The sequence below is a fragment of the Wyeomyia smithii genome, chromosome 2 (assembly GCF_029784165.1).
Source record: "Wyeomyia smithii strain HCP4-BCI-WySm-NY-G18 chromosome 2, ASM2978416v1, whole genome shotgun sequence".
Lineage (NCBI taxonomy): Eukaryota > Metazoa > Arthropoda > Insecta > Diptera > Culicidae > Wyeomyia > Wyeomyia smithii.
In genome coordinates, this window is record NC_073695.1 from 4,312,085 (window position 1) to 4,336,399 (window position 24,315).

The 24,315-nt window shown below is 37.5% G+C and overlaps 1 protein-coding gene across 10 annotated transcripts in view; it reads left to right on the forward strand.

Annotated features, from left to right (window-relative positions):
• LOC129721272 (potassium channel subfamily T member 2) overlaps positions 1–24,315 on the forward strand; it is a 705,817-nt gene that overhangs the window by 185,998 nt on the left and 495,504 nt on the right. For 8 of the 10 annotated variants that reach the window (XM_055673634.1, XM_055673639.1, XM_055673644.1 and 5 more), the window contains exon 2: positions 13,928–14,662. The exons of 1 other annotated variant lie outside the window; for it this stretch is intronic. In XM_055673634.1, the coding sequence (XP_055529609.1) occupies positions 14,373–14,662 (290 nt within the window). In that variant the 5' untranslated portion in view covers positions 13,928–14,372. The remainder of the gene's footprint in view (positions 1–13,927; positions 14,663–24,315) is intronic. One more of the 10 variants, XM_055673641.1, reaches the window with a different exon arrangement.

Here is a 24,315-nt window from a genome sequence, read left to right on the forward strand (position 1 = left end):
ACGGAAGAATAACTCTGAAATGTGTGGGCGTCAAGCTCAAGCCCATAGCATGTACAAAAACACAAAAATCAACATTTGTCTACATTTCGATCGAAAGCAATCCGTTTAGAGTTGCTTTTCTATTGTGTGACCAAATTTAATGAAAATGGGTTTGACGAGCATTTATTAAAATTCTTTCCAGATTTTTTCCTGTTAGAAATTTTGTATCCTTTAGAAAGTTTTATAAAATTTCATTTTCTCTTTCAAAACTATGGAGTGTAAGAGAAAAAAGTTGGGATCGTAGCGCCACCTTTGAGGTCAGATCGTAAACTATTAGGTGCGCAACTAAGTTCTGTTATTTTTCTGATAAAACGATAAAAAAAATCTTTAAAAAGTTTTATTTTGGAACGTATTGTGTAAAGTATGAAAGTAAATGACCTGGCAGATAACTCCTAGTACTGAAGCAAGCTGTTCCTGCGTTTGGCATGGATTCCCATTGAGCAGTTGCTACAGTTCCTTCCTTCACGCGGACAGTCGTCAACATCGAAATTACCATTTTTAAAGCGATAACAGTAATCACGGCACGTTCAATATAAGCAACTTTCCTGTAAACTTTCTTCGACTCTCGATGCGCTTCAGCCACCATTTTCTCTGAACAAAATGAGAAAAGTATTTGACACCACAATCAAATCACTTACGTGTCAAACCGTTGGCGAGAACTTAGCTAATACGTCAGGCACCCGAATCGAAATCGTCACTATACCATGAAACATTGTACAAGACTGGAAACGATGAACGGATGACCTATGAGAGCGCTAATTTTTCCCTGCTAGATTTCATTCCACAACCAAATTTTACACAGGAGCCTCCAATTTTTTAGAATTTATATCATTTCGTCATTTGAGCAATTCTCGCTGAAACTAGGTCACTAGGTGCACAAGGTCTTTCAAATTTGATATAAATGCGCATAGTTATTAGAAATAGAGAAAAAAAGACTGTAGTATCCAGACGTACCAGCTCGACAAGAGCTCATTTTTCCGCAGTCTTTCACTGTGTAAATCACTCAGTAAACGACGAATCGCTGAGGAAATAATCTTCCAGCCGATCTCTAGGTATGAGAGTGTATGCGTGAATGTCAACCGAAGACTTGGTAGATACAGTCTACCCACAGTATTCCAAACATTGAGATAATGTTAGCAGTATAACCGCAGGATTCTGGATATAATATGCTTGTAATGTAGTATGAAATAACATAAATTTATTTTTTAATCTGAATATTTATTTTATGTAACCCGTATCCCCTACATCCTCTTTCTCTCCTACTCTTCATTGATAAACGCGATATAGGAACATATCTTTAAAACGATCTGGCTTTCGTGAAACTCTTTTTGACTTTCGTTTGAAATGTTCTTCCTTTACTTTGTCGCGAGCTTCTTTCTGTACTTTAGAGTCATTAGGGAAATCAATAGAAATATCAGTGAGTTGTGGTCCTTGATCTTCAACTCCATCGTGCTGCTCATCTGAATCCTGGTCATTTTCATTGTTACCAGAATCTGCTGCCAACTTTATGTCCCGGATATTGCGCGTGTATTGTACTCCTCTATCACTGATAATAATCACTTTTGCCCCTTCTCTCACGAGTACTGTGTATCTCTCCCTAGAGAATGTAGGATCCATCTTGTTCCGTTTCGCCACTGCAACCACAACTCTGTCTCCGACGACAATATCCGACATCTTTGACCCACGATGCTGATCAGCGTACTTCTTGCTCATAAGCTTAGCTAGTGAATCTTTTTCACGCACTTCGTCTCTATCTACTTCCTGTGACCTGACGTTTGACTCCCAGAGGCACGGAAATGTGCCCCTATATTTCCAACCCATCATCAACTCGAATGGAGTGATTCCCAGTCTTGAGTGAGGCTTTAGCGTATTATGAGAGTGAACGTAATCTTCAAGAGCCACTCTCCAATTTCTGTTATCCTGCTTCGCACTGGCGAGAGCTTTGATTATGCCTTGGTTCTGGCGCTCGATGGCGCCGTTCGATTGGGGATGGAGTGGAATGGACTTCCTCACCTTGACCCCTTTATCCTGCCAATAGTTGATAAATTCCTGTCTTTGGAAAGGCGGACCGTTGTCACTCTGCAAAATCAGAGGCAGACCCCAAGTACAGAAAACTTTGCACAACGCCTCGTTGGTGCATCTCGCATCGATCGTTTTTATCTCGACTGCAAAAAGATATCTCGAATAGGTGTCCACTGCAACGAGTAACTCTCCCGAACCTTAAAAATAATGGGCCCTAGGGTACGAAGGAATTTCGCTTGGGCTTCATAACGCCGCAAGTTTTCTGGCCAGTACATAGAACTGATAGCACATCTAATCTCCTGTTGTTCCGTATCCGCTTCTGCCGCCAACTGAATGTCTTTCCATGAAATATCCATGAGCCCGCCGTCGATGGCGTACAAAATATGTTTATCAAATTCCTCATCGAAAGAATCGTCTTTTTGTGTTTCAGCTATCAAACGCGATAGAACGTCTGCAATGTTGAGATGTCCTGGTATACGCTTTACCGAAAAATCGTACGACTGCAGTCTTAGCGCCCAGGTATCAGCACGAGTTACGGCACGTTTTCCACACCTGTACCTACCGCCAAAGATGAACTCGTTCGCCTCAGAGTCCGTCCTTACAGTAAAAGATTTCCCAGTTAAATAGAGAGAAAATCTTTCGATACCCCAGACCATCGCTAAGGCCTCCTTTTGGGTCTGAGGATATTTCTTCTCGGTTTCGGAAAGCGCCTTTGATGCGCACGATATGATTCTTGGGACAGAACAGCTATCAAACTGAACTGGGACGGCTCCGAGGCCAACGAGGGATGCATCGACGTATAACTCCGTTTCGTCTTCATGACTGAAGAAACCAAGCTTGCTGATTGTTTGAAGAGCGTCATTTTGTAGGAATTTAAACTCTTTTTCCTCCTCGTCTCGCCAATAAAAAACTTCAGATTTGGCCAGATTTCGTAGATTAACCGTTTTTTCAGCTCTATGAAGGATAAATCGTTCAGAAAAGGTCACCAAACCCAAAAAACTCTTAACCTCTAGTTGTGACCGCGGACGTCGAAACTCTCTTACCGCTTTCATCTTATCTTCCTGCACCCGCAAACCATCGTGAGATATGGAGTATCCCAGGAACTTGACGGTCTGTTGGCCAAACACACATTTTTCTTTGTTGATCCTTACATTATGCTCCGCTAACCGATCCAATACGCATTTAAGATTTGCATCATGCTCCATTTTTGTTTTTCCGTAGACCAAAAAATCGTCTAGGTAATTCCGGACTCCTTTACATCCGGACAAGATGGTAGTTTGAACAATCTCCTTGAAAATATCGGGAGCATTGCACAGCCCGAACGGTAAACGCTTGAACCGAAACATTGTATCCCCAGCGAAGAAATTTGTTAAATGTCGCGATTTTTCATGGATTTCAACGTGAAAAAAGCACTAGACAGATCGATCGTTGAAAACCACTGCGCACCTTTGAGATCTCTAAAAATCTCATCGATTGTCGGCATTCTAAACGGTGTTCTTACTATACATTTGTTTGGCCCGCGGAGGTCGACTACCAGCCGAATGTCCGCCTTGCCCTTAGGTACAACGAGTAACGACGAGCAGAATGACTTGTCCATCTCCTCGGAAACCTGTTCTATTATGCCAGATGTTATGAGGTCAATCTTCGCTCGGTCTCAAGTTTGAATGCTGGAGGAATGTGAGTGAAAATGATCCTTGAAGGAGGTTTGGACTGATCATAAGAAAGCATGACAGGCGGCACAGCAAACTTCGGGAACTCTGATGACGGCGTTAATACAAATATTTCACCGGGGATCAATTTTCCGATTTCAACAGAAAAATCCTTAACAACAGAAACTTTCAGACCAATTTGCAGAACGCTATACCTATACGAGTGCATCACAGCCAAATTAGTATTATCATATCATAAAAGGGATTCGCAAACTGTACCTGATAGCCGTGCCTCTACTTAGAAGTGCTCTAGCATTTGGCACCACGTAAAACTTCTTCATGAAGCACGGGCGATCTTCCGTTATGTGCAACTCGGCAACAAACGTAGCACACACCTCAATATTCTTTGAGGAAGCATACGCTCTAAGAGGTCTATCTGTACCATTCGAAATGTTAAAAATCGATTTTTTGAAATTCTCGGAACTCGTCAATTTGCCGAAAACTTCTTCGTTGACTGTGTTAACCTCGGATCCAGAATCGATGAGAAACACAACAGGAACCTTTGCAATATAGCCTACGATAATGCCGTTGCTATCATCAAAAACATCCAGTTTGTTAACGGACTCGATAGCCTAAAAGCAAATAGATGCTGCTACAATATACCTGAAGGTTGTAATTTTCTTTAAGCTTCACAAAGATTCCAGAGTAATATTTAACCGTTTTTTTGTGGCAAAAAAAAGAAGCAGATAAAGCTTTAGAACATTTAGTTAGAGTTCATTAGTTTATTTTAATTCAGATATTCATGTAACTAAAGCAGAAAACAGTTGATGAAATTAAGATAAATATGTGTTGGTGAGTACTGAAGATATAGTAAACCTGATCTAATTTATTCATGGTCACTTACTGCTTCCTTTACATCTTCCTCCTCCGTTGATACTACAGCAACCCGCTTCGGCCCGGGGGCAACGTTTTCATCAGCACGACGTTTGAATGGAAGTGAGCTCTGTCCTGGCATCTGGGTGCATGCCCTTTCGATATGACCCTGCACTTTACAGTTGCGACAAATCTTGAGCTTAGCATGGCAGTCGTCGTGTGTGTGATTGTAGCTGGTGCACCGCTAACATCGGCTACCGCTGTTCCGTACATCATTCCCACGGCGTTCAGTAGTAACTCGACTTGGAGGTCCAATTAATCTAGGTCTCTGATCGTGTGAACTTCTACCTTGAAACGGATGAGCGCGACCTACAGCGGCGATGCTAGCTTGCTTATCCTGGCGATGGTTCTTGGCAAAAATCTCTTCGTTTAGTTGTTCGGCCTCACAAGCACGAATTTTGATCATCAAATCGGCGAGCGAACCGCCTTTACGGCTGATTTTTCGTCCTGCTTTGCGAACCTGAATGTTCAGAGCGTGATGTTGCAAAACATCCGCAACGTTTTCCAATAATTGTTCCTCACCGTACACATATCACTTTCATCGGGTTTTTGAAAGGTCGATCGAAGTTTTTGGCGTTGTAGCAGTACGTAATCACGAGATCCGAAGTATCCATCCAGACGGCGAATAGCATTTGAGTACGGCGACTGAGCTTCACCTGGCATCGATGGCGAAGAAATGGTACCCTCAAAAATCTCCAATAGTTTGCGACCAGCCTTAATCTTGAAGACGTTGAATTTCATGGATTCTTCTGTTACTCCGACTAAGTTCATTGAAGCCTCGAGGAGTCTTTTCCACTGCTCATATGAATTCTTGTCGATATCCTGCTCCCCATCATCGGGTTTGCATTCAGGAATATTCATAGATGCGAATGACATTGAGGTCAATAACATCGACTCGTTTTGACTGGTGCTAAAATCCTCGCGAAGCGTGGAATGGCCACGGAAAAAAACACTGCCACCGTCTTCCAAATTTGCTTCCAGCTGCTTCTTATCAGCACGAGCTTTTTTTAGCTTCGTCGATAGAGCTGCACTCCGTTTTTTTTTTTTCAAGCTCCAAAGCTTCCAATAACTGCTTCTCTCTCTTCGCTGCTTGGCCTGTGGATTTCCTAGAATGCATTCGAAAATTGCTGTTAATGAAATCCAATGGTAAGCACGAAAAACACTAGTCAGCTAGAGATGAGGACGCAAAACAAATTTACCCACACAAGGATAATGTATGCTATTACTCATATTGCTCTGCATCGCGCAGCTTAAACCTTATTTTTTAATCAAACAACTATTTCACCGAGGTGAGAGTAGTTGTATGAGTGTGTGTCAAATTTTCTCTGGACTGCTCCAAAGTCCATTTTTATTTGAACAAATGTTCCCGCTCAAAGGCAGCATTGAAATTTTTTACCCACTCGAAGGTAAATCTACTACAGAACCGCTCAGAGTTCTTTTTTTTTTATTTAACCCGTTCATGGGTAATTCCGGAGTTGAACCGCCCAGAGTTCACCAATTATCCGCACGATGGAAACGGAATTTACCTATATAAAGGTAATTTGAACCGCTCAGAGTTCAAAAAATACATATACTTACTTTTTGGGAGCGTTTCTGGCTGCGCCATTGTAGTGTCCAGACGTACCAGCTCGACAAGAGCTCATTTTTCCGCAGTCTTTCACTGTGTATATCACTCAGTAAACTGACGACGAATCGCTGAGGAAATAATCTTCCAGCCGATCTCTAGGTATGAGAGTGTATTCAGCCACAAAAGACAAACATTCCTGTCGCAGTGGCGCTTTCTACCCAATGCCCTTCAGGCATACAAAAAAAAAAAAAAAAAATGAGAGTGTATGCGTGAATGTTAACCGAAGACTTGGTAGATATTTGACACTTCAATCAGTTTAGCGAACTTCACGATCATTAATTGAAAAGGGCTGAATGTTTTTAATATTGTTTCAAATTTGCAAAAAGTGATAAAGTTTGACATAAATAAAATTTCATAAAAAATTGTTTACTGTTTTCTTGTTTAACACTTATTTTATAACTTTTCATTGATAAATTTTGTGATTTTTGCCCGAATATATATTTTATCCTTACGGATTGAGTACGATATCATAAATTTTGATTATGATTGATCATGGTTATGATTAAAATTAATCCTGGATGAAATTTCAACTTCAAAAATAAAAACTAAAAAAAACTGCTATCGCTTTATTCACTAAAGTGACAATTTGCGCAGTTTTGCGCTACAGCGGACAGTATGCATTTGAATGCTTACGTTTTTAACTAAATTTTGAATGCAGTCACAACCGTGGAAAACTGCGGCAACTAAACTTTTAAGCTACTTTTCTACAAAAAATCACGTTTTTTGAATTTTTTCTAGTGTCAGGCCTACTTTGACCAACTTTTATAATATCTAATGAAAAGGGTTTGTTTTGCACGATATTTAAAACAACTTTTCCTTTGACATCAAAAAAATCCAAGCTATCGTTGAAGCTACAGAGCGTTTCAAATTAATGTTTTTCAAAAAAAGACAAAAAACGTCAGTCGCCAAGCTTTGAAAAGTCATAAAAAATTCAGATTTCATGTTATTGCGCCCAAATTTTGGATTTAGACACTTGAATGTTATAGCAATAAAGAAAAAATATTATGAAACAGCTAACGAAAATTTTTTTTTGGCTGATGGCCAGCGATTCCTCACTGTGCCTTGGTCACCAAGGGGCAGAACAGTTTTCAGAAAAGTTGAAGTTTTAGCAATTCTTGATGTATTATTTGAGCTATATCTCTAAATTCGTTATGTAAAGTACTACAAGTAGCACTTTTCTGTAAATAGGAATGATAGGTCTTTCATTTGAAGTGATCAGAATTTAGGCCGCCATTTTGAATTTGGCGCTATCTTGGATTATATCAGAAAAATGCAATTTTAATCGTGTTTGCAACTACCGATTTTCGATCTGAGACCAGCATTGGAAAGCTGAGAAAAAATGCTATAAGATGCAAGAAACAAATAGGTGAGCATCAGTGTTAACCAATCAATTGAACCTATTTTCCAAGCTGAGTTTCAAAATATTCAACGTACACCGCACGGTTTCAGCGAGAAATACTCATTTCAGTGTAAAGTTTTTTAAATCGCATGTCACTCAAATCAATTTCAAAGAGGTGCTATATCGCGTTAGGGTTTAAACCTCTCAGAAAAGTTGTTAGTTTGGTTTGTGAAATAACCTAGCAATTAGAATGGGTTATTCAAACGATGCGATTTTAAAAAAGTCCATAGTCGGGAGGCAATCAGAGCACGAAAGAATAAATAGAATGTGAAAAAATATGAAAACACTAGAGTGAGGTACGGCTTAAACAGTGGCACCTATTTTAATCAGTCGCAGAAAACAGGCCTCAAACTCCTGAATTTTGATCAATATCGACAATTTTAATGATGGAGCTGAAAACTTTGATTGTCTAGCTGTCTTACGAATATATGTGAATACCGAAATCACGAAGAAATCTGTGAACAAACATCAATCAAAACGATGATTCGGGTGCTGAAAAAAACCACCTGCGACACAGATGAAAACTACTTAAAATAGGTTCGGGGTGATTGAAATACTGTCCCTCGGTTGGTAACTTTAAATGATTATTGGTAAAGTTTGCAAACTTAGTTTTGGATCCGACAACAGATTGATATACTTTTGTTTGAATATCACCCCATACATTTGGAGTATTTCGTCTCAATTCGCTGCTTTGAATATGTTCCCTACCCTATATACAAAATATGAAAGTTACCGAGACAAAAAAGGCGAGACGAGGCGATGCGACATGAAAATGAATTAAGGTATTCAAGAAGTTAACAGGCGTGAATGGAACGAATTTCTTGGTTCAGCCATTAATTTAAGATTTGAACAATATGGGACAAAAAAAACGTTCAAAATGTGGGCCATTTCATCTCAACTGTGCCTACCTAATATCAACGACCTTCTCAGATTTAGATCAGATTTAGAGATTTAGAGAATCATTCATATAGGGCCACTATGCAAAAATCCCTGATTTAGTGCCGATTGTACCACTCCTCGCTCCATTAGACCCTTCCATTTTCGATAAAAGTGCATTTTCTCGTCAATTTCCTTATTCTCTTTTAATAATGACTACAAATGAGCGGAGGTAAAATTCACCACGCCTTTTTGCTCCAACATGAGCGCTGCGTGTATGAATGTTTTGCACCACAATTCGTTCTTCTGCTTTGTGCTGTGCTTCTACCACTCTCAAAAAAAAAAAAAATTAACACACTTGCTGCTCACACCACAACCGAGCGGAATAAGAGTGACAGATTGATAGACATTAATTATGAAAAAAACATTAACGATATTAAATTACAAATTGCATTACACAACCGGAGGAATCTTGACATATTTCAAAAAACGTGGCTGCGGATTACCTGTATCTTTTCCAAGCTCTGGTACATTTGTTAAGTGTTTCCACCCAACAACAAGCACATAGCTGCTCTGAAATCAATTTCAGGTAGATATCTCTGGAAAGGATACATTTAAAAAGTACCTAGAAATGAACTTTACCTTCCTGTTTTTAAAGGAGGTCTTGCTCTAATCGATATTGAATCTAAAGCCAAAGCTTTATTTATCAAAAATATTCTGATTGCTCAAAAAAAAATAATAACACCTTTCAAGACACATTTATGCTACAGCAAACAAAAAACAAAAGTTTAACTAGGAATATGAGAAAATGGATCACTGTAGCACACGAAGTTAAACAAAACAACCGTCTTAATACTAGTCAAGCTATTTAAAATTCTTTTATTGCTGAATTGAATATTTCATGTAAAGTACAAGACGACATGCCAAATCCTCTATGGGAGAAAATACTAGAGAATCATAACAAAAATTTTCTGTCATCAAAGGGTAAATGCACTTTTTTTTAGCATATTTGAAGGTATTGCCATACATAAGAAAAATTATATAACTATCGGATAAGAGGTATAGAATCTAGTTTGTGTGAAAAGTGTTCTTCAGAAGAAACCCTAAGCCACTTGATAAAAAATGTGATATCTCTAGTATAATATGGAATTGGCTAAAACAAGTTCTGGTATATGGAATGAAACTAACACTCAAAGACTCGGACGAAGTGCTATCATATCACATTGGCGAAAAAAATTAAAAACTTAAAGCTGCGTTATGGCTAGTAACGGAAACTAAGGGAAAAGAAGATATAAACGATCTGAAGCAATGTATATGTAATGTATATTTGGTATGCGCTCTAGAGACTTTCGAACAAGAAAACTCACCTCAGTTTTTATCTCTTAGGTAAGATATTCCAGATTCCACCACGGTGTTTATGATGACCCCAACCGGGAGCAGGATTTCCACGTGCTTAGATTTTGATACACACCAAGACAGGCCGATGTAAATCTTCATCTTCAAGAAGACTCACAGCATATTGGAGTGGGGACGGATGTAGCGGTAACCGTTTTCCTCCCACATTCTTTGAAATGTTTACCATTACATTGTTTGAAATGATTGGAGCCCGAAAAAGGTTACTATAATTTATTTATTTATTTGTTTATTTATTTATTTATTTATTTATTTCGTCAAGCAAATGTACTACAGTTAAAATAATACAATGTTGTCTTATATTCTATACATTATTTCCAGCAGTCAGTAGTTTTTGGGTTTGATTTCTGGAGACTTTTTTACTCAAAATAAGATATAATTTGACTACCACTTTAAGATATTAGCAAATTGCCATTATTGCTCAGAAATAATCGTATTTAGCTTTGTGAAATATGTTTTTTTTTTCAAAAGATGGGTAAAAAGATGCTAATATGTGGTCAAACTCTTAGAATTTTGATATTTGGTCTAAAAATAAAATGGCGTCGAAAAAACATCAAAAATTTCCAGTTTCTCAAAAATTCAGAATGGCGCCATTGTTACCCCTTAAGTTGAAATATGTTCAACCTCCGGGAAATTTTTTTTCGCACCAATCTTCATCAAAAAATCATACATAGAAGCCAAGGCAAAAAATTGTTGCACTGAGTTATAGTGACTCGTCATGCGATTTATTGGGCCATTTTTTGAGTAGTGAGTTCTGTGAGAGTTTTCCGAAAATATTTTACAAATTCTTAATTTAAGACTGGGTGCATAATGATTTAGTTGCGATAATAATTTAGAAGATTGCACGCGTTGAGAAATAATGTCATTGATAAAATAAAGCATTGAAAGTTCGCAGCGTTCTTTAAGTGCTTGTATGTCCATAAGCATGCAGCGTGCTTCATAAAATGGTAAGGGAAATGCTGTCCAATTTAGCTTACGAAGCGCGTACAAAAGAAATTGTTTTTGGACAGATCCAATGCGTTCTTCATGTGTTACAATATAGGGATTCCATACAATGCTACAGTATTCCAGAATTGGTCGGACGTATGTTATATATAACAGTTTGATTGTATATGGGTGTTGAAAATTATGGCCGAAGCGTTTTTTAAAGCCCAGCATACTATTTGTTTTGTTGATTGTTGCGTTAAAATGTTCTATGAATTTAAGTTTGGAGTCTAAGACTACGCTTAGGTCCTTTACGATTTTGCATTTTTCTACTGGTTGGTTTCCTAAGAAAATGTCTGTTGGTGGTGTTAGTGTTTTTCTGCTGAAGGCTATTGAAATACATATTTTAATGTTGAGCTGCAATAGACTTTTGTTGCACCAAGTGTAGAGTACATCAATTTCATTCTGGAATATTTCGCAGTCTTCTGCATTGAATATTTCTATAAGGCGGCATCCATAAATTACGTAACGCTCATAGAAGGAGGGGGAGTATCCTTAAATGTTACGATTTGTTATATGGGAGGGGGAGGGGGGTAAGATTAGCGTTACGTAACAAAAAATCTCTGAAGAGACTCTCCAAAAACGAGCATTTTCATTAAGCAAATTCTTCTACAGCATTACGTAATTTTTATAGGGGGGGTTGGTGTTGGCGTTACGTTTCGTTACATATGGGGGGATGGGGGTCCTTGTCCTTGTCTTTGCGTTACGTAATTTATGGATGTCACCTAAAGAGCTTCATGTCGTCAGCATATACAAGCACATGTATTGATTTAAGAAGAAAGGAAATGTCATTCACGTATAATATAAAAAGAAAAGGGGCCAAGGTGAGAACCTGGAGGAACCCCGGAAGTTACTTCTATTGGGTTCGAAAAGGAATTTTGAAAGCGGACTATATGTGTTCGTTTTGTTAAGTATGACTGCAGCCATGCCAAAAATTTTGTTTCAATTCCGTATTTTTCGAGCTTGAAGAGCAATAAAGGTATGTCGATTCTGTCAAATGCATTGCTAAAGTCCGTGTAAAGAGCTTCTACGTGGTTGCCGTTGTCCATTGCAGTCAAAGTGAAAGTTATGATCCAAAAGATCCAAAAGATTTGTGGTAGTTGATCGGCCTTTATAAAAGCCTTGTTGTTGAGTTGTAATTTGGTTTTTTACTTGCTGAAAGATTTTTTCATCAATTATTGAATCAAATAATTTGAGATAATGGCGATTCCACGATAATTACGAATGTCAGATTAGCACCAGAATTGAAAATTGGCACTAAATATGAGGTTTTCCAGAGTTCTGGAAAAATTCCATTCTTCAGAGACATATTAAAGAGGTGTAGTAGAGGTGTAGATAGTTCTTCTGCCAAGTTTTTGAGAAAAATTGGTGCTATACTGCCAGGTCCAGGACCTTTCGTAGCATCTGAATTTTTAAGTGCGTTCTGAATTTCGAATTCAGATATTTGATTGACAGATAAAGAATTCGAATATTCAGGAAAATACGAGAAATATTCGCGGTCGCGGTCTGTTTCTTCAAATGTGGTGTATATTTCTTGAAAAAAAAAAAGTGGCAAAAAGACTGCATATTTCATTCCTAGTATGTCCTACATTACTGTCAAGATGCATTCGTGATGAAAAGTTGTTACTTTAAAGTTTGGTTCTTACGTAATTGAAGAAGTTCTAAGGGCAAGACTTGATATTGATATTGGTTGTGATATTGGGTTCGATTCCCGATCCAGTCGAGATCTTTTCGAGCTGAAAATTTTCTCGATTTAGCACTGGGGCACGGTGTATCGTTGTACTTATCCTACATATGCAAAATGTGTCAAAAACAATATCGATAACGAATTTTCCCAACTAATCTAGTTGATCGAGACCGCTATTAGCCCCCAGGCTAAGCATGCGATATTGTGTTGTTTGTGAGAAGGTTTTTTTAATGTTCACGGTGGGGTGGAGGGATGTCTGAAAGGACGATTTTTCTGTCCGCGGTGAAAGTGGACGGCTCCTGTCCTATTTCTGTCCTGTTTCAGACTTATTTGTTGATTTTTACTACGTCTGTTGTTTCTTCTATATTTTACTATTTCCAGTTATTAAATGTTTGTTACTTTTTTATGTGTTTTGTTTCCTCCTAAGAGGAGAGAATTAGCTATTTGAACACGAAAGCCGCATGGGAATCGTTTTTTTTTTGTTACGTTTTATTGAAAATTTTATGAGTGCTTTATCCTGTGAAAATTGCTCTGCTGCTATCACACTTTAATTTACAATAGAGTTATTTATTTGATAGGCTTGATTCTTTGGTAAAGCGGGCAATGTATGCAGTTTGCGAGGATGCGAAAATGAACGGGAATAGAAGGTGTGACTTTTAGGCTTAGAAAAAATTTTCCCTCGTCCAGCCTAAAAGTCACACCTTCTATTCCCGTTCATTTTCGCATCCTCACAAACTGCATACATTGCCCGCTTTACTAAACTTAAAATGTAAGTCATATGACAAAAAATGAAATTAGTTCGTAAAGTTGATTCTTTGCACAAATACGTGCCACCTGTCTGTCGTACCTGCTTTTTTCCAAGTGAAAATCACGGATGCGTCGTCATCCCGCACTGCCGCATGGTTTTGATTGGCGGCAAATTGGCCTTTTGCCGTCGGTCACTATTGATACAGATTCAAATCGCGAATTGCTCTCCTGTCCTGTGCTACTGATTCGGCGAATCAACATTCGCCATATCGTGATTGGAATCCAATCTTACTGTCGAAAAAATCTGCACCTGAATCCGGGCAAAAAATTAGCAATTTATAGCTTACCTTCCACGTAAAAAGTTTCTTTTAATTCGAAATGTCAAAAAGGTAAGTGCCAATGTGTCAAGCAGAAGCCATCAGAGTGTGTTGGTGTATGAAATTCCTACGCGGCAGTTGCCGGCGCAACGACATTTGCATCAAACTAAGCTGGGTGAATATTGCTTTCGGGTGAATTGAAATGTCATTTTTTTTCTCCCTTTTTTACTCCAGTCGGTGTAGGTTTCCAATCGACGTTGTCGTTATCGTTGTCACGAACAGATGCACAAATTAGCAAGAGTAAGCAACGAAATGTTCAGCCAAACTTCGATTACGCTCGGCTGTTCCACGGTTTTGCGGGTGACTACGCGAATAGTGAAAACTGCAACCGGCTTCATGCCGAGTGGGGGAGGCTAGAGAAGGATGATCGGCGACAATCAATTCTAAATTAAGACGGTAGTCTGACTTGGTGCTTCGTAGTGCTGCGCTTGTGTCATGTGTGAATTAATTGTGGTAATTTGTTAGAAGTGATGCTAAATTTCAAATTTTCCAATTGAGAATACTATCTAAATTCCCTTCTGATTGGTTTGATAAATTCGCTGACGATTCGTGCTGTGGACCGTGTTAATCTCGGGTTGGCAGGCTCAGTGTTTCTGATGCGGCAGGGGGTAGGCGAAAAATGAGTAAATTTCGTATCAGCTACAGTGCACTGGGTATGTCTGAGGAAAGGTCGAACAGTAGTTGTTCGCCATCAAGTGGCAGTTGGAAAGCGTTACGCAATGTTAATTTTCCCCCAGAGATGTACGATGGTGCCGGACGCGGTGGACCGGGCGGCAGTGCCAATAGCATTGCCAGCAGCATCGGAATGGGCGGCGGTGGGTCGCGGCGTGGGTCCCGATTCTTCCAGCGGCCGCGATCGATGTCCGCCTGGAGTGACATCAGCCGGAGCAGCATGCGGATGGATGAAAGGTATGTTCTTGGTCACATGTCAGTTACAGAGTGTGAATTTATTCGTGGAAAATACGTAAATTATTTTTAGGTATCTTAAAATAATGGGAAAAAATTATTTTTATAATTTAAGTAGTGGTGGTAATTTTTTATTTTTACAAGTATTGGATATTTTATGTTTAAATTTTGGCGACAAACATTGATTCGATTGATTCAATCAAAAACAGAAACAACCATAGCACTTGGAATCTATTGAAAATCGTCAAAGAGTTGGGGAACAAGTAATTGAAAATGTCAATCTGATTCCCTGTTTGTTCCTTTCCCCATCAAATTGCAGCTCTTCCTAAGACAGTGCGGACGAACGGATATAACATTTTCTCCATTGAAATTTCATCATCCCAACAGCAATAATAGCAGACTGAATCCCCTTCCGGTGGAAGATGGAACAAACACTACCGTTACGTAATTTTCCGCACTTTCCGTGACGCATAAACAATGCGGCATTAGATTTTGTTTTCAATTATTATACCTTGAATATACAGAAAAAAAAAAACTCTTTTTCATTCCAATTCCATCTTTCTCTCGTTTCAGGTAAGTCTCATACAAACACACAGCGTCACGTTAGTCGAGCGAAGCGCTGCGAATGCTCCCGGTATGGCCAGGATCAGGAAATAAATCAGCCTGCAGCCGGTGCGCGCGGGTTGCGAAGTTTTTCTCTAGGTTTTTTTCCACTCGTAACCTTCGCTGGGTCTGAAACAAACACAGCTTTCGAGCGGGGCTACTAGCTGATGGGTTCGAGTCTGACCCGACTGAAGGTGAGTTTTCCCATAGGATTATTACACAGCTCAACATCAGTTGCGATAGGTAGGTCGGAGCTAATGGTGCGAACAATATTCTATTTAGAGCAGCGTTGTTTTGCTGCGAACGGAAGCGGAATGGAAATGTTGGTGTGATGAAAAGACTACTAAATAATATCAAAACCGACCGCGGGAATTGAAAAATTGGTGGTGGTGGGTTGAGTTGGGTCGGGGGATTTTTGAATTGTTCATTTTGCTGTTACAAATTTGAGCGTAATTTAGCACGTGTTAATGAACGAGACTTGAATTGGGTTGAAATTTTGAAGGTCCATTGCTGGAAACGTGCTTCACTTCAACGATTGAGGATACAGGTACCAAGTAGAGACCTTTCAAAAGTGCGAGTATCGACGCTCTATGCATCGCTCAATGCGTTAATTTGCAAACATGCCTGTCGACAGCCGATGCTATCTACTATTTATTAATGGGAAACCGGTAATGTTCGATCACCCTGACCCTTCTAAAGGCCACCGTTGCGTTGGTGGCGCCATGCTGCGATTAATATTGCATACCGGTTGGTGGTGCGTGTATCGAAGGATGGAATATGCATATCAAACAGTTCGGAGGTAAACAGAAAATATGCAGAAACAGCTGCTCACCGCGGTTACCAGTACTAGCTGTATGTATGGTAACTAACACCACCGCAGGAAAAGTCACGTGGTAGGGTCTCACTGCTTCGGCTGCTCAGCCCGGTGTGTTCATGAACTGCATAAGCTTCTCCCAATTTGGAGCCGGTGTGGCACCGGATATCGGTGCGATAAGACAGTCGGTGACATAAGGACATGCGCAATTTAGTGCACGGAGTTCACTGGTGAACTTAATGAGTACTGGAGAGGGAAAAATAAATGAGCTTTCGCTATGCTTTTTATGCCATGATGGTTGGATAAAGTTGGTAGTGCTTTTTGGCCGACTAGCAACCAACCTGTTGCGCTAGTTGACACGATGGTGGCTAGCGCATTCGTTTCATATCAGAGAAATAGCAGTGGAGTTGTTTATGTTTTTATAACATGACGCAACTACCTGTGTATCGAATGAAAGTAGTTTTTTTTTAATTTATTATTAACGTGTTTGTGAAAAATATCCTGTTTTACTCTAGGATTGTTATGTCTAGATATCGCAAGCGCACTTTAAGAGTTTACTTTACCATACTACTAGGGTGGGACAAAAAATGAATGTTAGCTCTCATGCACTTTTCGTGTTACTTATGGGTCCCATAACAACTGTGTAACTTTTCAGATCGATCGGTGAAACGCCCGATTTGCGCCCGATTTTTAAAGTTTCCATACGATTTTGTATGAGAAAATCCACTTTTTCAATACTTATTCTCTAGAGATGTCCAATTGACTGTTAAAATATATCAATACATGATATTTGTAGGAAATTTTCCTTGGAAAAACTCTTCCGAAGACCGTAAGGCGCTACGATGCTTGTAGAAACAGCTATTTACCCCAAACTGATTGAATGTCTGACGGACGGCTCACCAATGAAATTTTCCAGCAACACTGCTACAGCATGCTGCTATTGCAAACTTGCTCAAGTATGAGAAATAATTTCGCGTGGAATTAATTTTCAAAGTGTGATCTTTGCTCATAGTATCTTCGGGGGAGACTCCAAGATAAATTTGAGCGATATAATTTCTCATCACATGGTTGAACTTGCAACAGCAGCATGCTGCAGCAGTATTGCTAGTAAAATTCAATGGTGAGCCGTTCGTCAGATATTCTATCAGTCTGGGGTAAATATCTTTTTTCACAAGCAAGGTAGCGCCTTGCGGTCTTCGAAAGAGTTTTTCCCAAGAAAATTTCCTATAAATATCATGTATTGATATATTTTTAGGAGCCAACTGGACATCTCTATAGAAAAAGTTTTGAACAAGTGGTTTTTCCCATACGATTTTTTTTTTTATGGGGGGGATTTGTTAGTAGCTTAAGTATTTATGATAAATATTAGTAAATAATGAGTATGTGTGTCCAATCACAAATGGTGACTTCTCAACACTGTCAGAAATTTGTAATTTTCATTATTAGGATTTGTTTGCTTTCGCAATTAGGACTTATCGTTCGTAGGGATTTAAACCTACTTGTCAGAAAAGGGGAAGTAAACTTACAACTATTTTAATTGTTAACTTATTGGCTATAAAGAGAGCTTATCGTAGCAATTGAGGATTTTGTTAATAATTTTATTTGACATAGCTTCTAATGGTTCAACACCAGTAAGTCTATGTAATTCGAGTGTACCAAACCAAGGAGGACGCTTCAAAATCATTTTCAGAATTTTATTCTGAATCCTTTGGAGCGTTTTCTTCCTTGTTGAACAGCAACTTGACCAGATCGGTACAGCATAAAGCATTGCTGGTCTAAAAATTTGTTTGTAAATCAAAAGTTTGTTCTTTAAACAAAGTTCAGAATTCCTGTTAATGAGAGGATATAAACATCTCGTATATTTGATGCACTTGGCTTGTGCTCTCAATGTGCTCTTTGAAAATAAGTTTTTTATCGTAAATTAGTCCCAAGTACTTAACCTTGTCAGACCAACTTAAAATAACCCCATTCATCTTGACAACGTGATTATTGTTTGGCTTGAGGAAAAATTATCATTTGAGTTTTAGAAGCATTGGGAGAGATTTTCCACTTTTGCAAGTAGGAAGAAAAAATATCTAAACTTTTCTGCAATCGACTGCATATGACACGAAGACTTTTTCCTTCTACGGAAATGCTTGTGTCATCGCAGAACAATGACTTTGTGCATCCTGGAGGCAAATCAGGAAGATCTGAAGTGACTATGTTGTACAGGACTGGACCCAAGACTGAACCTTGAGGTACACCTGCTCTGACAGGAAATCTCAGATTTTGAATTCTGATAGACAGCCTGCAAAGTTCGATCAGTAAGATAATTTTTTTAAAATTTTGATTAGGAAAATTGGAAAATTAAAAGTTTGCAATTTCGCAATCAAACCTTTATGCCAAACACTGTTGAATGCTTTTTCTATGTCTAAAAGAGCAGCTCCAGTGGAATAACCTTCAGATTTGTTAGCTCGTATCATATTAGTAACTCGGAGCAATTGATGAGTTGTGGAATGCCCATGGCGAAATCCAAACTGTTCATTTGCGAAAATTGAATTTTCGTTGATGTGTGACATCATTCTGTTAAGAATAATTCTCTCAAACAGTTTACTTATTGAAGAAAGCAAACTGATTGGTCAATAACTTGAAACTTCTGCTGGGTTCTTATCCGGTTTTAAAATTGGAGTAATTTTTGCATTTTTCCATAATTTGGGAAAATATGCAATTTTGAAGCAGCAATTGAAAATTTTCACTAAAAATTCCATTGTGCTCTCAGGGAGATGTTTGATTAGTATATTAAAGATTCCATCGTCACCAGGTGCTTTCATATTTTTAATAATTGATTTAATCTCATTCAAGTTAGTTTCAATTATTTCTGCAGGTAAAAAATTTTGGGAAGAAATTAAATCAAATTGACGTGTGACTTCATTTTCAATTGGACTCACAAAATTCAAATTTGAGTTATGAACACTCTCAAACTGCTGAGCAAGTCTTTGAGCCTTTTGTTCATTGGATACAAGAAAACGTTCACCATCTTTTAAAACTGGAATAGGCTTTGAAGGTTTCTTAAGAATCTTCGACAGCTTCCAAAAAGGTTTTGAATATGGTTTCAATTTTTCAACTTTAGTCTCAAAATTTTGATTTCTCAGAAGAGTAAATCTATGTTTAATCTCTTTCTGTAAATCTTTATAAATAGTTTTCAAAACAGGGTCACGAGAACGTTGATATTGACGTCTGCGGACATTTTTCAAACGAATTAGAAGTTGAAGATTTTCGTCAATTATTGGTGAATCAAATTTCACTTGAGCCTTTGGAACAGAATAATTCCTGGCATCAACAATTGTACATTTTAATGCTTCCAAAGCGGAATCAATATTCACTTCGTTTTGCAAATCAAGCTCATTATTGAAATTTCTCTCAATATGAGTTTTGTATCTTTCCCAATTAGCCTTGCTATAATTAAAAACGGAGCTCATAGGATTTAAAACTGATTCATGTGATAAGGAAAAAGTTATTGGAAGATGGTCAGAATCAAAGTCAGCATGTGTGATCAAATCACTACATACATGACTTTGATCTGTTAGCACCAAATCAATTGTTGAAGGGTTTCTTACAGAAGAAAAGCGTGTCGGACTATTCGGAGACAAAATAGAATAGTATCCTGAAGAACAATCATTGAATAAAATTTTTGCCATTGGAATTACTTTGAGAATTATTAATATTATTGTTAAAATCGCCGATTATGAAAAATTTCGAACGATTTCTGGTGAGTTTTTGTAAATCACCTTTAAAATAATTTTTGAGCTCGCGTGTGCATTGAAATGGTAAATATGCTGCGGCAATGAATAAAATCCCAAGTTCAGTTTGAACTTCAATTCCCAAAGTTTCAATAACTTTCGTCTCAAGATGGGGAAAAGCACGATGTTTGATACGGCGATGAATAACAATTGCAACTCCACCGCCGGAACCCTGAATCCTATCATATCTATGAACCACGTAATTGGGATCATATTTTAATTTTATGTTAGGTTTCAAAAATGTTTCAGTAATAATTGCAATATGCACATTATTTACTGTTAAAAAATTAAAAAGCTCTTTCTCATTGGCCTTCAATGAGCGAGCATTCCAATTTAATATTTTAATTGTTTTATTTAAAATCATTGCTAAATTTTAATTTAGAAACAATTTTAATAGTAAAATTTGTGCCTATTTGAATGGCTTCAAACATTGATTTTGCCTGCAACATGGCGTTCATAAGATCGAACATTGCCTGTTGCAAAAAAGAAAGTTTACCTGCCGTAATAGGCCCCAGGCAGTTGACATTAGAAAAAATATTTTCGGTAGCAATATTAGCTGGAGTAATAGGTGTACAATTATTTTCTAGCGTGTTTTGCTTACCCATATTAGCGGTCATTTTCGAACTACCAACATTAGGCGGTAGAATGTTCGAACTACCTGTAACCTGTGCATATGTTAAACGGGTATGCAAAGGAGTAGGTAAACTATGCGTTATTGGTACGCTTGGAGAATTTTGTTTTGAAGTTGGTTTTAATTGAGAAATTGAATTTTGTTTACCTTGCCTTGCCTTAACAATTGCTAAACGGACTGGGCATTGATAAAAATTTGACATATGGTTGCCGTTACAATTCGCACAGCGAAAATTTTTACTCTCTTTCACAGGACATGTGTCCTTTTTGTGAGAAGAGTCTCCACAATTAAGACATTTTTGGTCCATGTTACAGAATTTGGAACCATGGCCATAACGTTGGCAAGTACGGCATTGGGTGATATGCTTTTCACCTCCGCCATACTTCCTATAAATTTCCTACTTTACACGCACATTATACAAAGCATGCGCCTTTTCAAAAAATTTTAAGTTGTTAACCTCATTGCGGTTAAAATGAATTAAATAATTAACAAGGGAAATTCCAGTTTTCTGACTGTTTTTGCCTCGTGATTTTTTTCCCATACGATCTGAAAAGTTATACAGTTGTTATAGGACCCATAAGGAACACGAAAAGTGCATGGGAGCGAAAAAATAACACCAACGCTTTTTTCCCATATAACCGTGTCCCAGTCTATCATCATACCTATATTGGTGTATTTCCATTTTATTATTGTTATACTTGACGTCTTCATGCTTTCATTTTAAATTTCTATGCTTACATTCTAACGAAGCATATTTTCATGATCAACAAGCTGAAGGCTAAATAAATGTTTTCACGAACATTCGAACGCTCTAACATAATATTTGATGTACTCGGTATGATTTTTATTTCATTTCTCTTCAATAGTGAGCAGTTCCACAAAAAATGTCCCAGTTTTAATACTTATTTTAAATTTTAATTTTTGATTTGGCTGAAACTTTGCATGGGCGTTTCTATAGGCAAAAGATGACATTTTGTGCTATTGGTTTAATTTTTTGGAACACGACTCATTTCTGAGAAACTTTATTCAAAAATGCTGTTTCGGAAAGGTATTGATGATTACAAATATTTTTAGGGGCAAAAATGGTTTGTTTAATCGCTGTGATGTCTTCGACAAAGTTGTAGGTATTAGTCTTGTATCTTCGAGAAAAAATATACACTCTAAATAACAAAATTTTTGAATTTTTAAAAAATTAATTATCTAAAAAAGCTCATATTTTAGAAATTTATTTTTTTTGAACTACAAAAGATTATCTTAACAATGCAACCGGTCCGATCATGAAGAAATCAGGAAAAAATGTTTTGATTTTTTGAGAAAAATTTTAATTTTTTTAACAAGAAACAACTTTCGAAAACAATATGTCCCCCGAAGTAATTTTTTTTTCAAAAAATCATAACTTTTTTTCCCTTGATTTCTCTATGATCGGCCCGATTGCATTGTTGAGGTAATCTTTTGTAGTTTTTATAAGAAAAAAAGAGGTTTTTAAAAAATGTGCTTTTTTAGACAATTGATTTTTAATTTTTCTTTAACTTTTTTCACAAAAGAAAAAAAAACTATTTTTTACAACCTTGCCGAAGACGTCACACCGATCAAACAAATCGTTTTGGCTCTAAAAATATTTTTAATCATCAATACCTTCCCAAAATAGCATTTTTCAATAGTTTCTCAAAAAAGAGTCGTGTTCCAAAAAATTCAACCAACAGCACAAAACGGCATCTTTTGCCTATAGACACGTCTATGCAAAGTTTCAGCCAAATCAAAAATAGTCGTCTAAATTGTTTGCCCGTTTTTCTGTGGAATTGCTCAGGTGTAGTTTGAATTTATGAGCAATATTGATGCCTCCCAGCTGGTTTAAAAGTACGATGCTCTTGTAGCAAGCCAGTCGTCGTTTGTTCGAAACTTGACTCGGTAGAGACTAGATCGAATGTATAATAAATAAACCGAAAGTCAAGTTCCGATAGTGGAACCAGTGCACCAAGGCTTCGCTTTTAGTTTGCTTGACTGTTGAAAAAATGACTAGCTTGTTTATGCACTGTACTGTAAAGTCTTGCTTTTTCAAATTAACTTCTTATCAATAAATATAACAAACAATCAACTAAATCTTTGTTTTTTGTACCGGTGTCTACAATGAATGAAAATGAAAATAAAACCGACCAGATGTTAGGTCAGATTTTCAACGTTTATAACCGTATACACAAACAATGGATTACAAAAAATCAATATGACGCTAGATAAATGAAATGTTGGCAACTTCTTTAACATAATGGTCAACATTATTACATGCTAATGTTACCTAATAACATGAATAAAAAGTTTCGACCCGTGCCGAATCAATTACGCGTGAGCACGCCATACACAGACATCAGGTTTCAATGACTGGATGCTGGAACGTATTTAAAAGTGATGTCTTGAAGGAAAATATTCTGGTACAGACAACGATACGGGTTAATGCTTTGCGAAGCAGAGTGCTGGTAACACGTCACTTATCAGTAGGTGGTTTTCATTAGCGTGTGGTTCTTATAGCGATTAGATTTGAATTTGATTGTATAATCTATATGTGCTTTTCAAAAGTATGATTTGTGCTATAAAATAGTATTAGACTTGAGAAGCAAATTTGTAAGAGATATTTCCAAGAAAAGAAAATACAAACACGAATCAATAGATTTAGGATAATTTTTGAAAAAAAGTTCAAGAAGTTGTGTGTAAAACACGACCGCAAAATTAACATAGAATTTCGACAGCCTGTCTTATGTCAATGCATTTCTTGCAATAGGTTCGAAAGTACACCCGGCTGGAGTGTATCTATTTGATGATCTAAACCGGTATGTTGCAGTGATATATTTATTTTCAATTCTTACCAATGCCAAAATTACGATTCAACCCCTAATAAAATAAAATAACGTGACGATCCAAAAAAGATTCAAAATGGTAACTGGGGTCGATTTGCGGTTTATGGATATCATCCCGGTTCCGAAAATACTTGGAAATCATTTTAGATTTTAGGCTTTTTTGGCCATTTTATACTGTTTCGAGCAGAATGCGCCAAATAACCTATGGTCGATCGTTTTCGATTTGAATGAAACTTTGCACACGTATTTGGTTTAGCAAATGGATCATTTTTCGCAGATGGAGATATTTTTTAGACCCATGAATTATATTCTAAAAGAGCGTATGCGTTTCGGGATAGGTTTTATTCAAAGGCATTGTAGCTTAGAAACCTTTGGTTGTATAGAAAAGCGGGGGGAAGATAGAATGTGGGGAGGAATTAATAATGTCTCTTAAAAAATAAACACTGCGAAAAAAAAAAAATTTCAAGTGAAAAAGTTAAATTCAAACACTAAGTTGCGTAATCACTTCAAGTTTCTTAAAAAAAAAATAAAAAAAACAATACCTCTTTTTGTAAATTGAAATTTAGTGTTTATTTTAGAAAATTTTCACTTGAAAATTACGCATACGCCTTTTTCGAAAATAACTCATGGGTCTAAAAAATCGCTCCATCTGCGAATAATGCTCCATTTGCTAAGCCAAATACGTGTGCAAAGTTTTATTCAAATAAAAAATGGTCGATTATTTTTTGCGTATTTCCAGGTTTTTCGAGATGATTTTGCTTCTTTTAGAAACTGCAAGTTACCATTTTGGATTCCAAAATGGCATTTGAGGAAGACTTTTAGCCCCTGTGCATCATTTTAATTAAGTGACCATATTGGGTGGTATTTCAGGTCGTTTTTCAAACACCGAAAGTAACCATATTCAACATAAAAATAGGGTCTATTTTCGGCCTCTGGATATCTTCCCGGTTCCGAAAATGCTCTTATTGGATGCTGTTTGA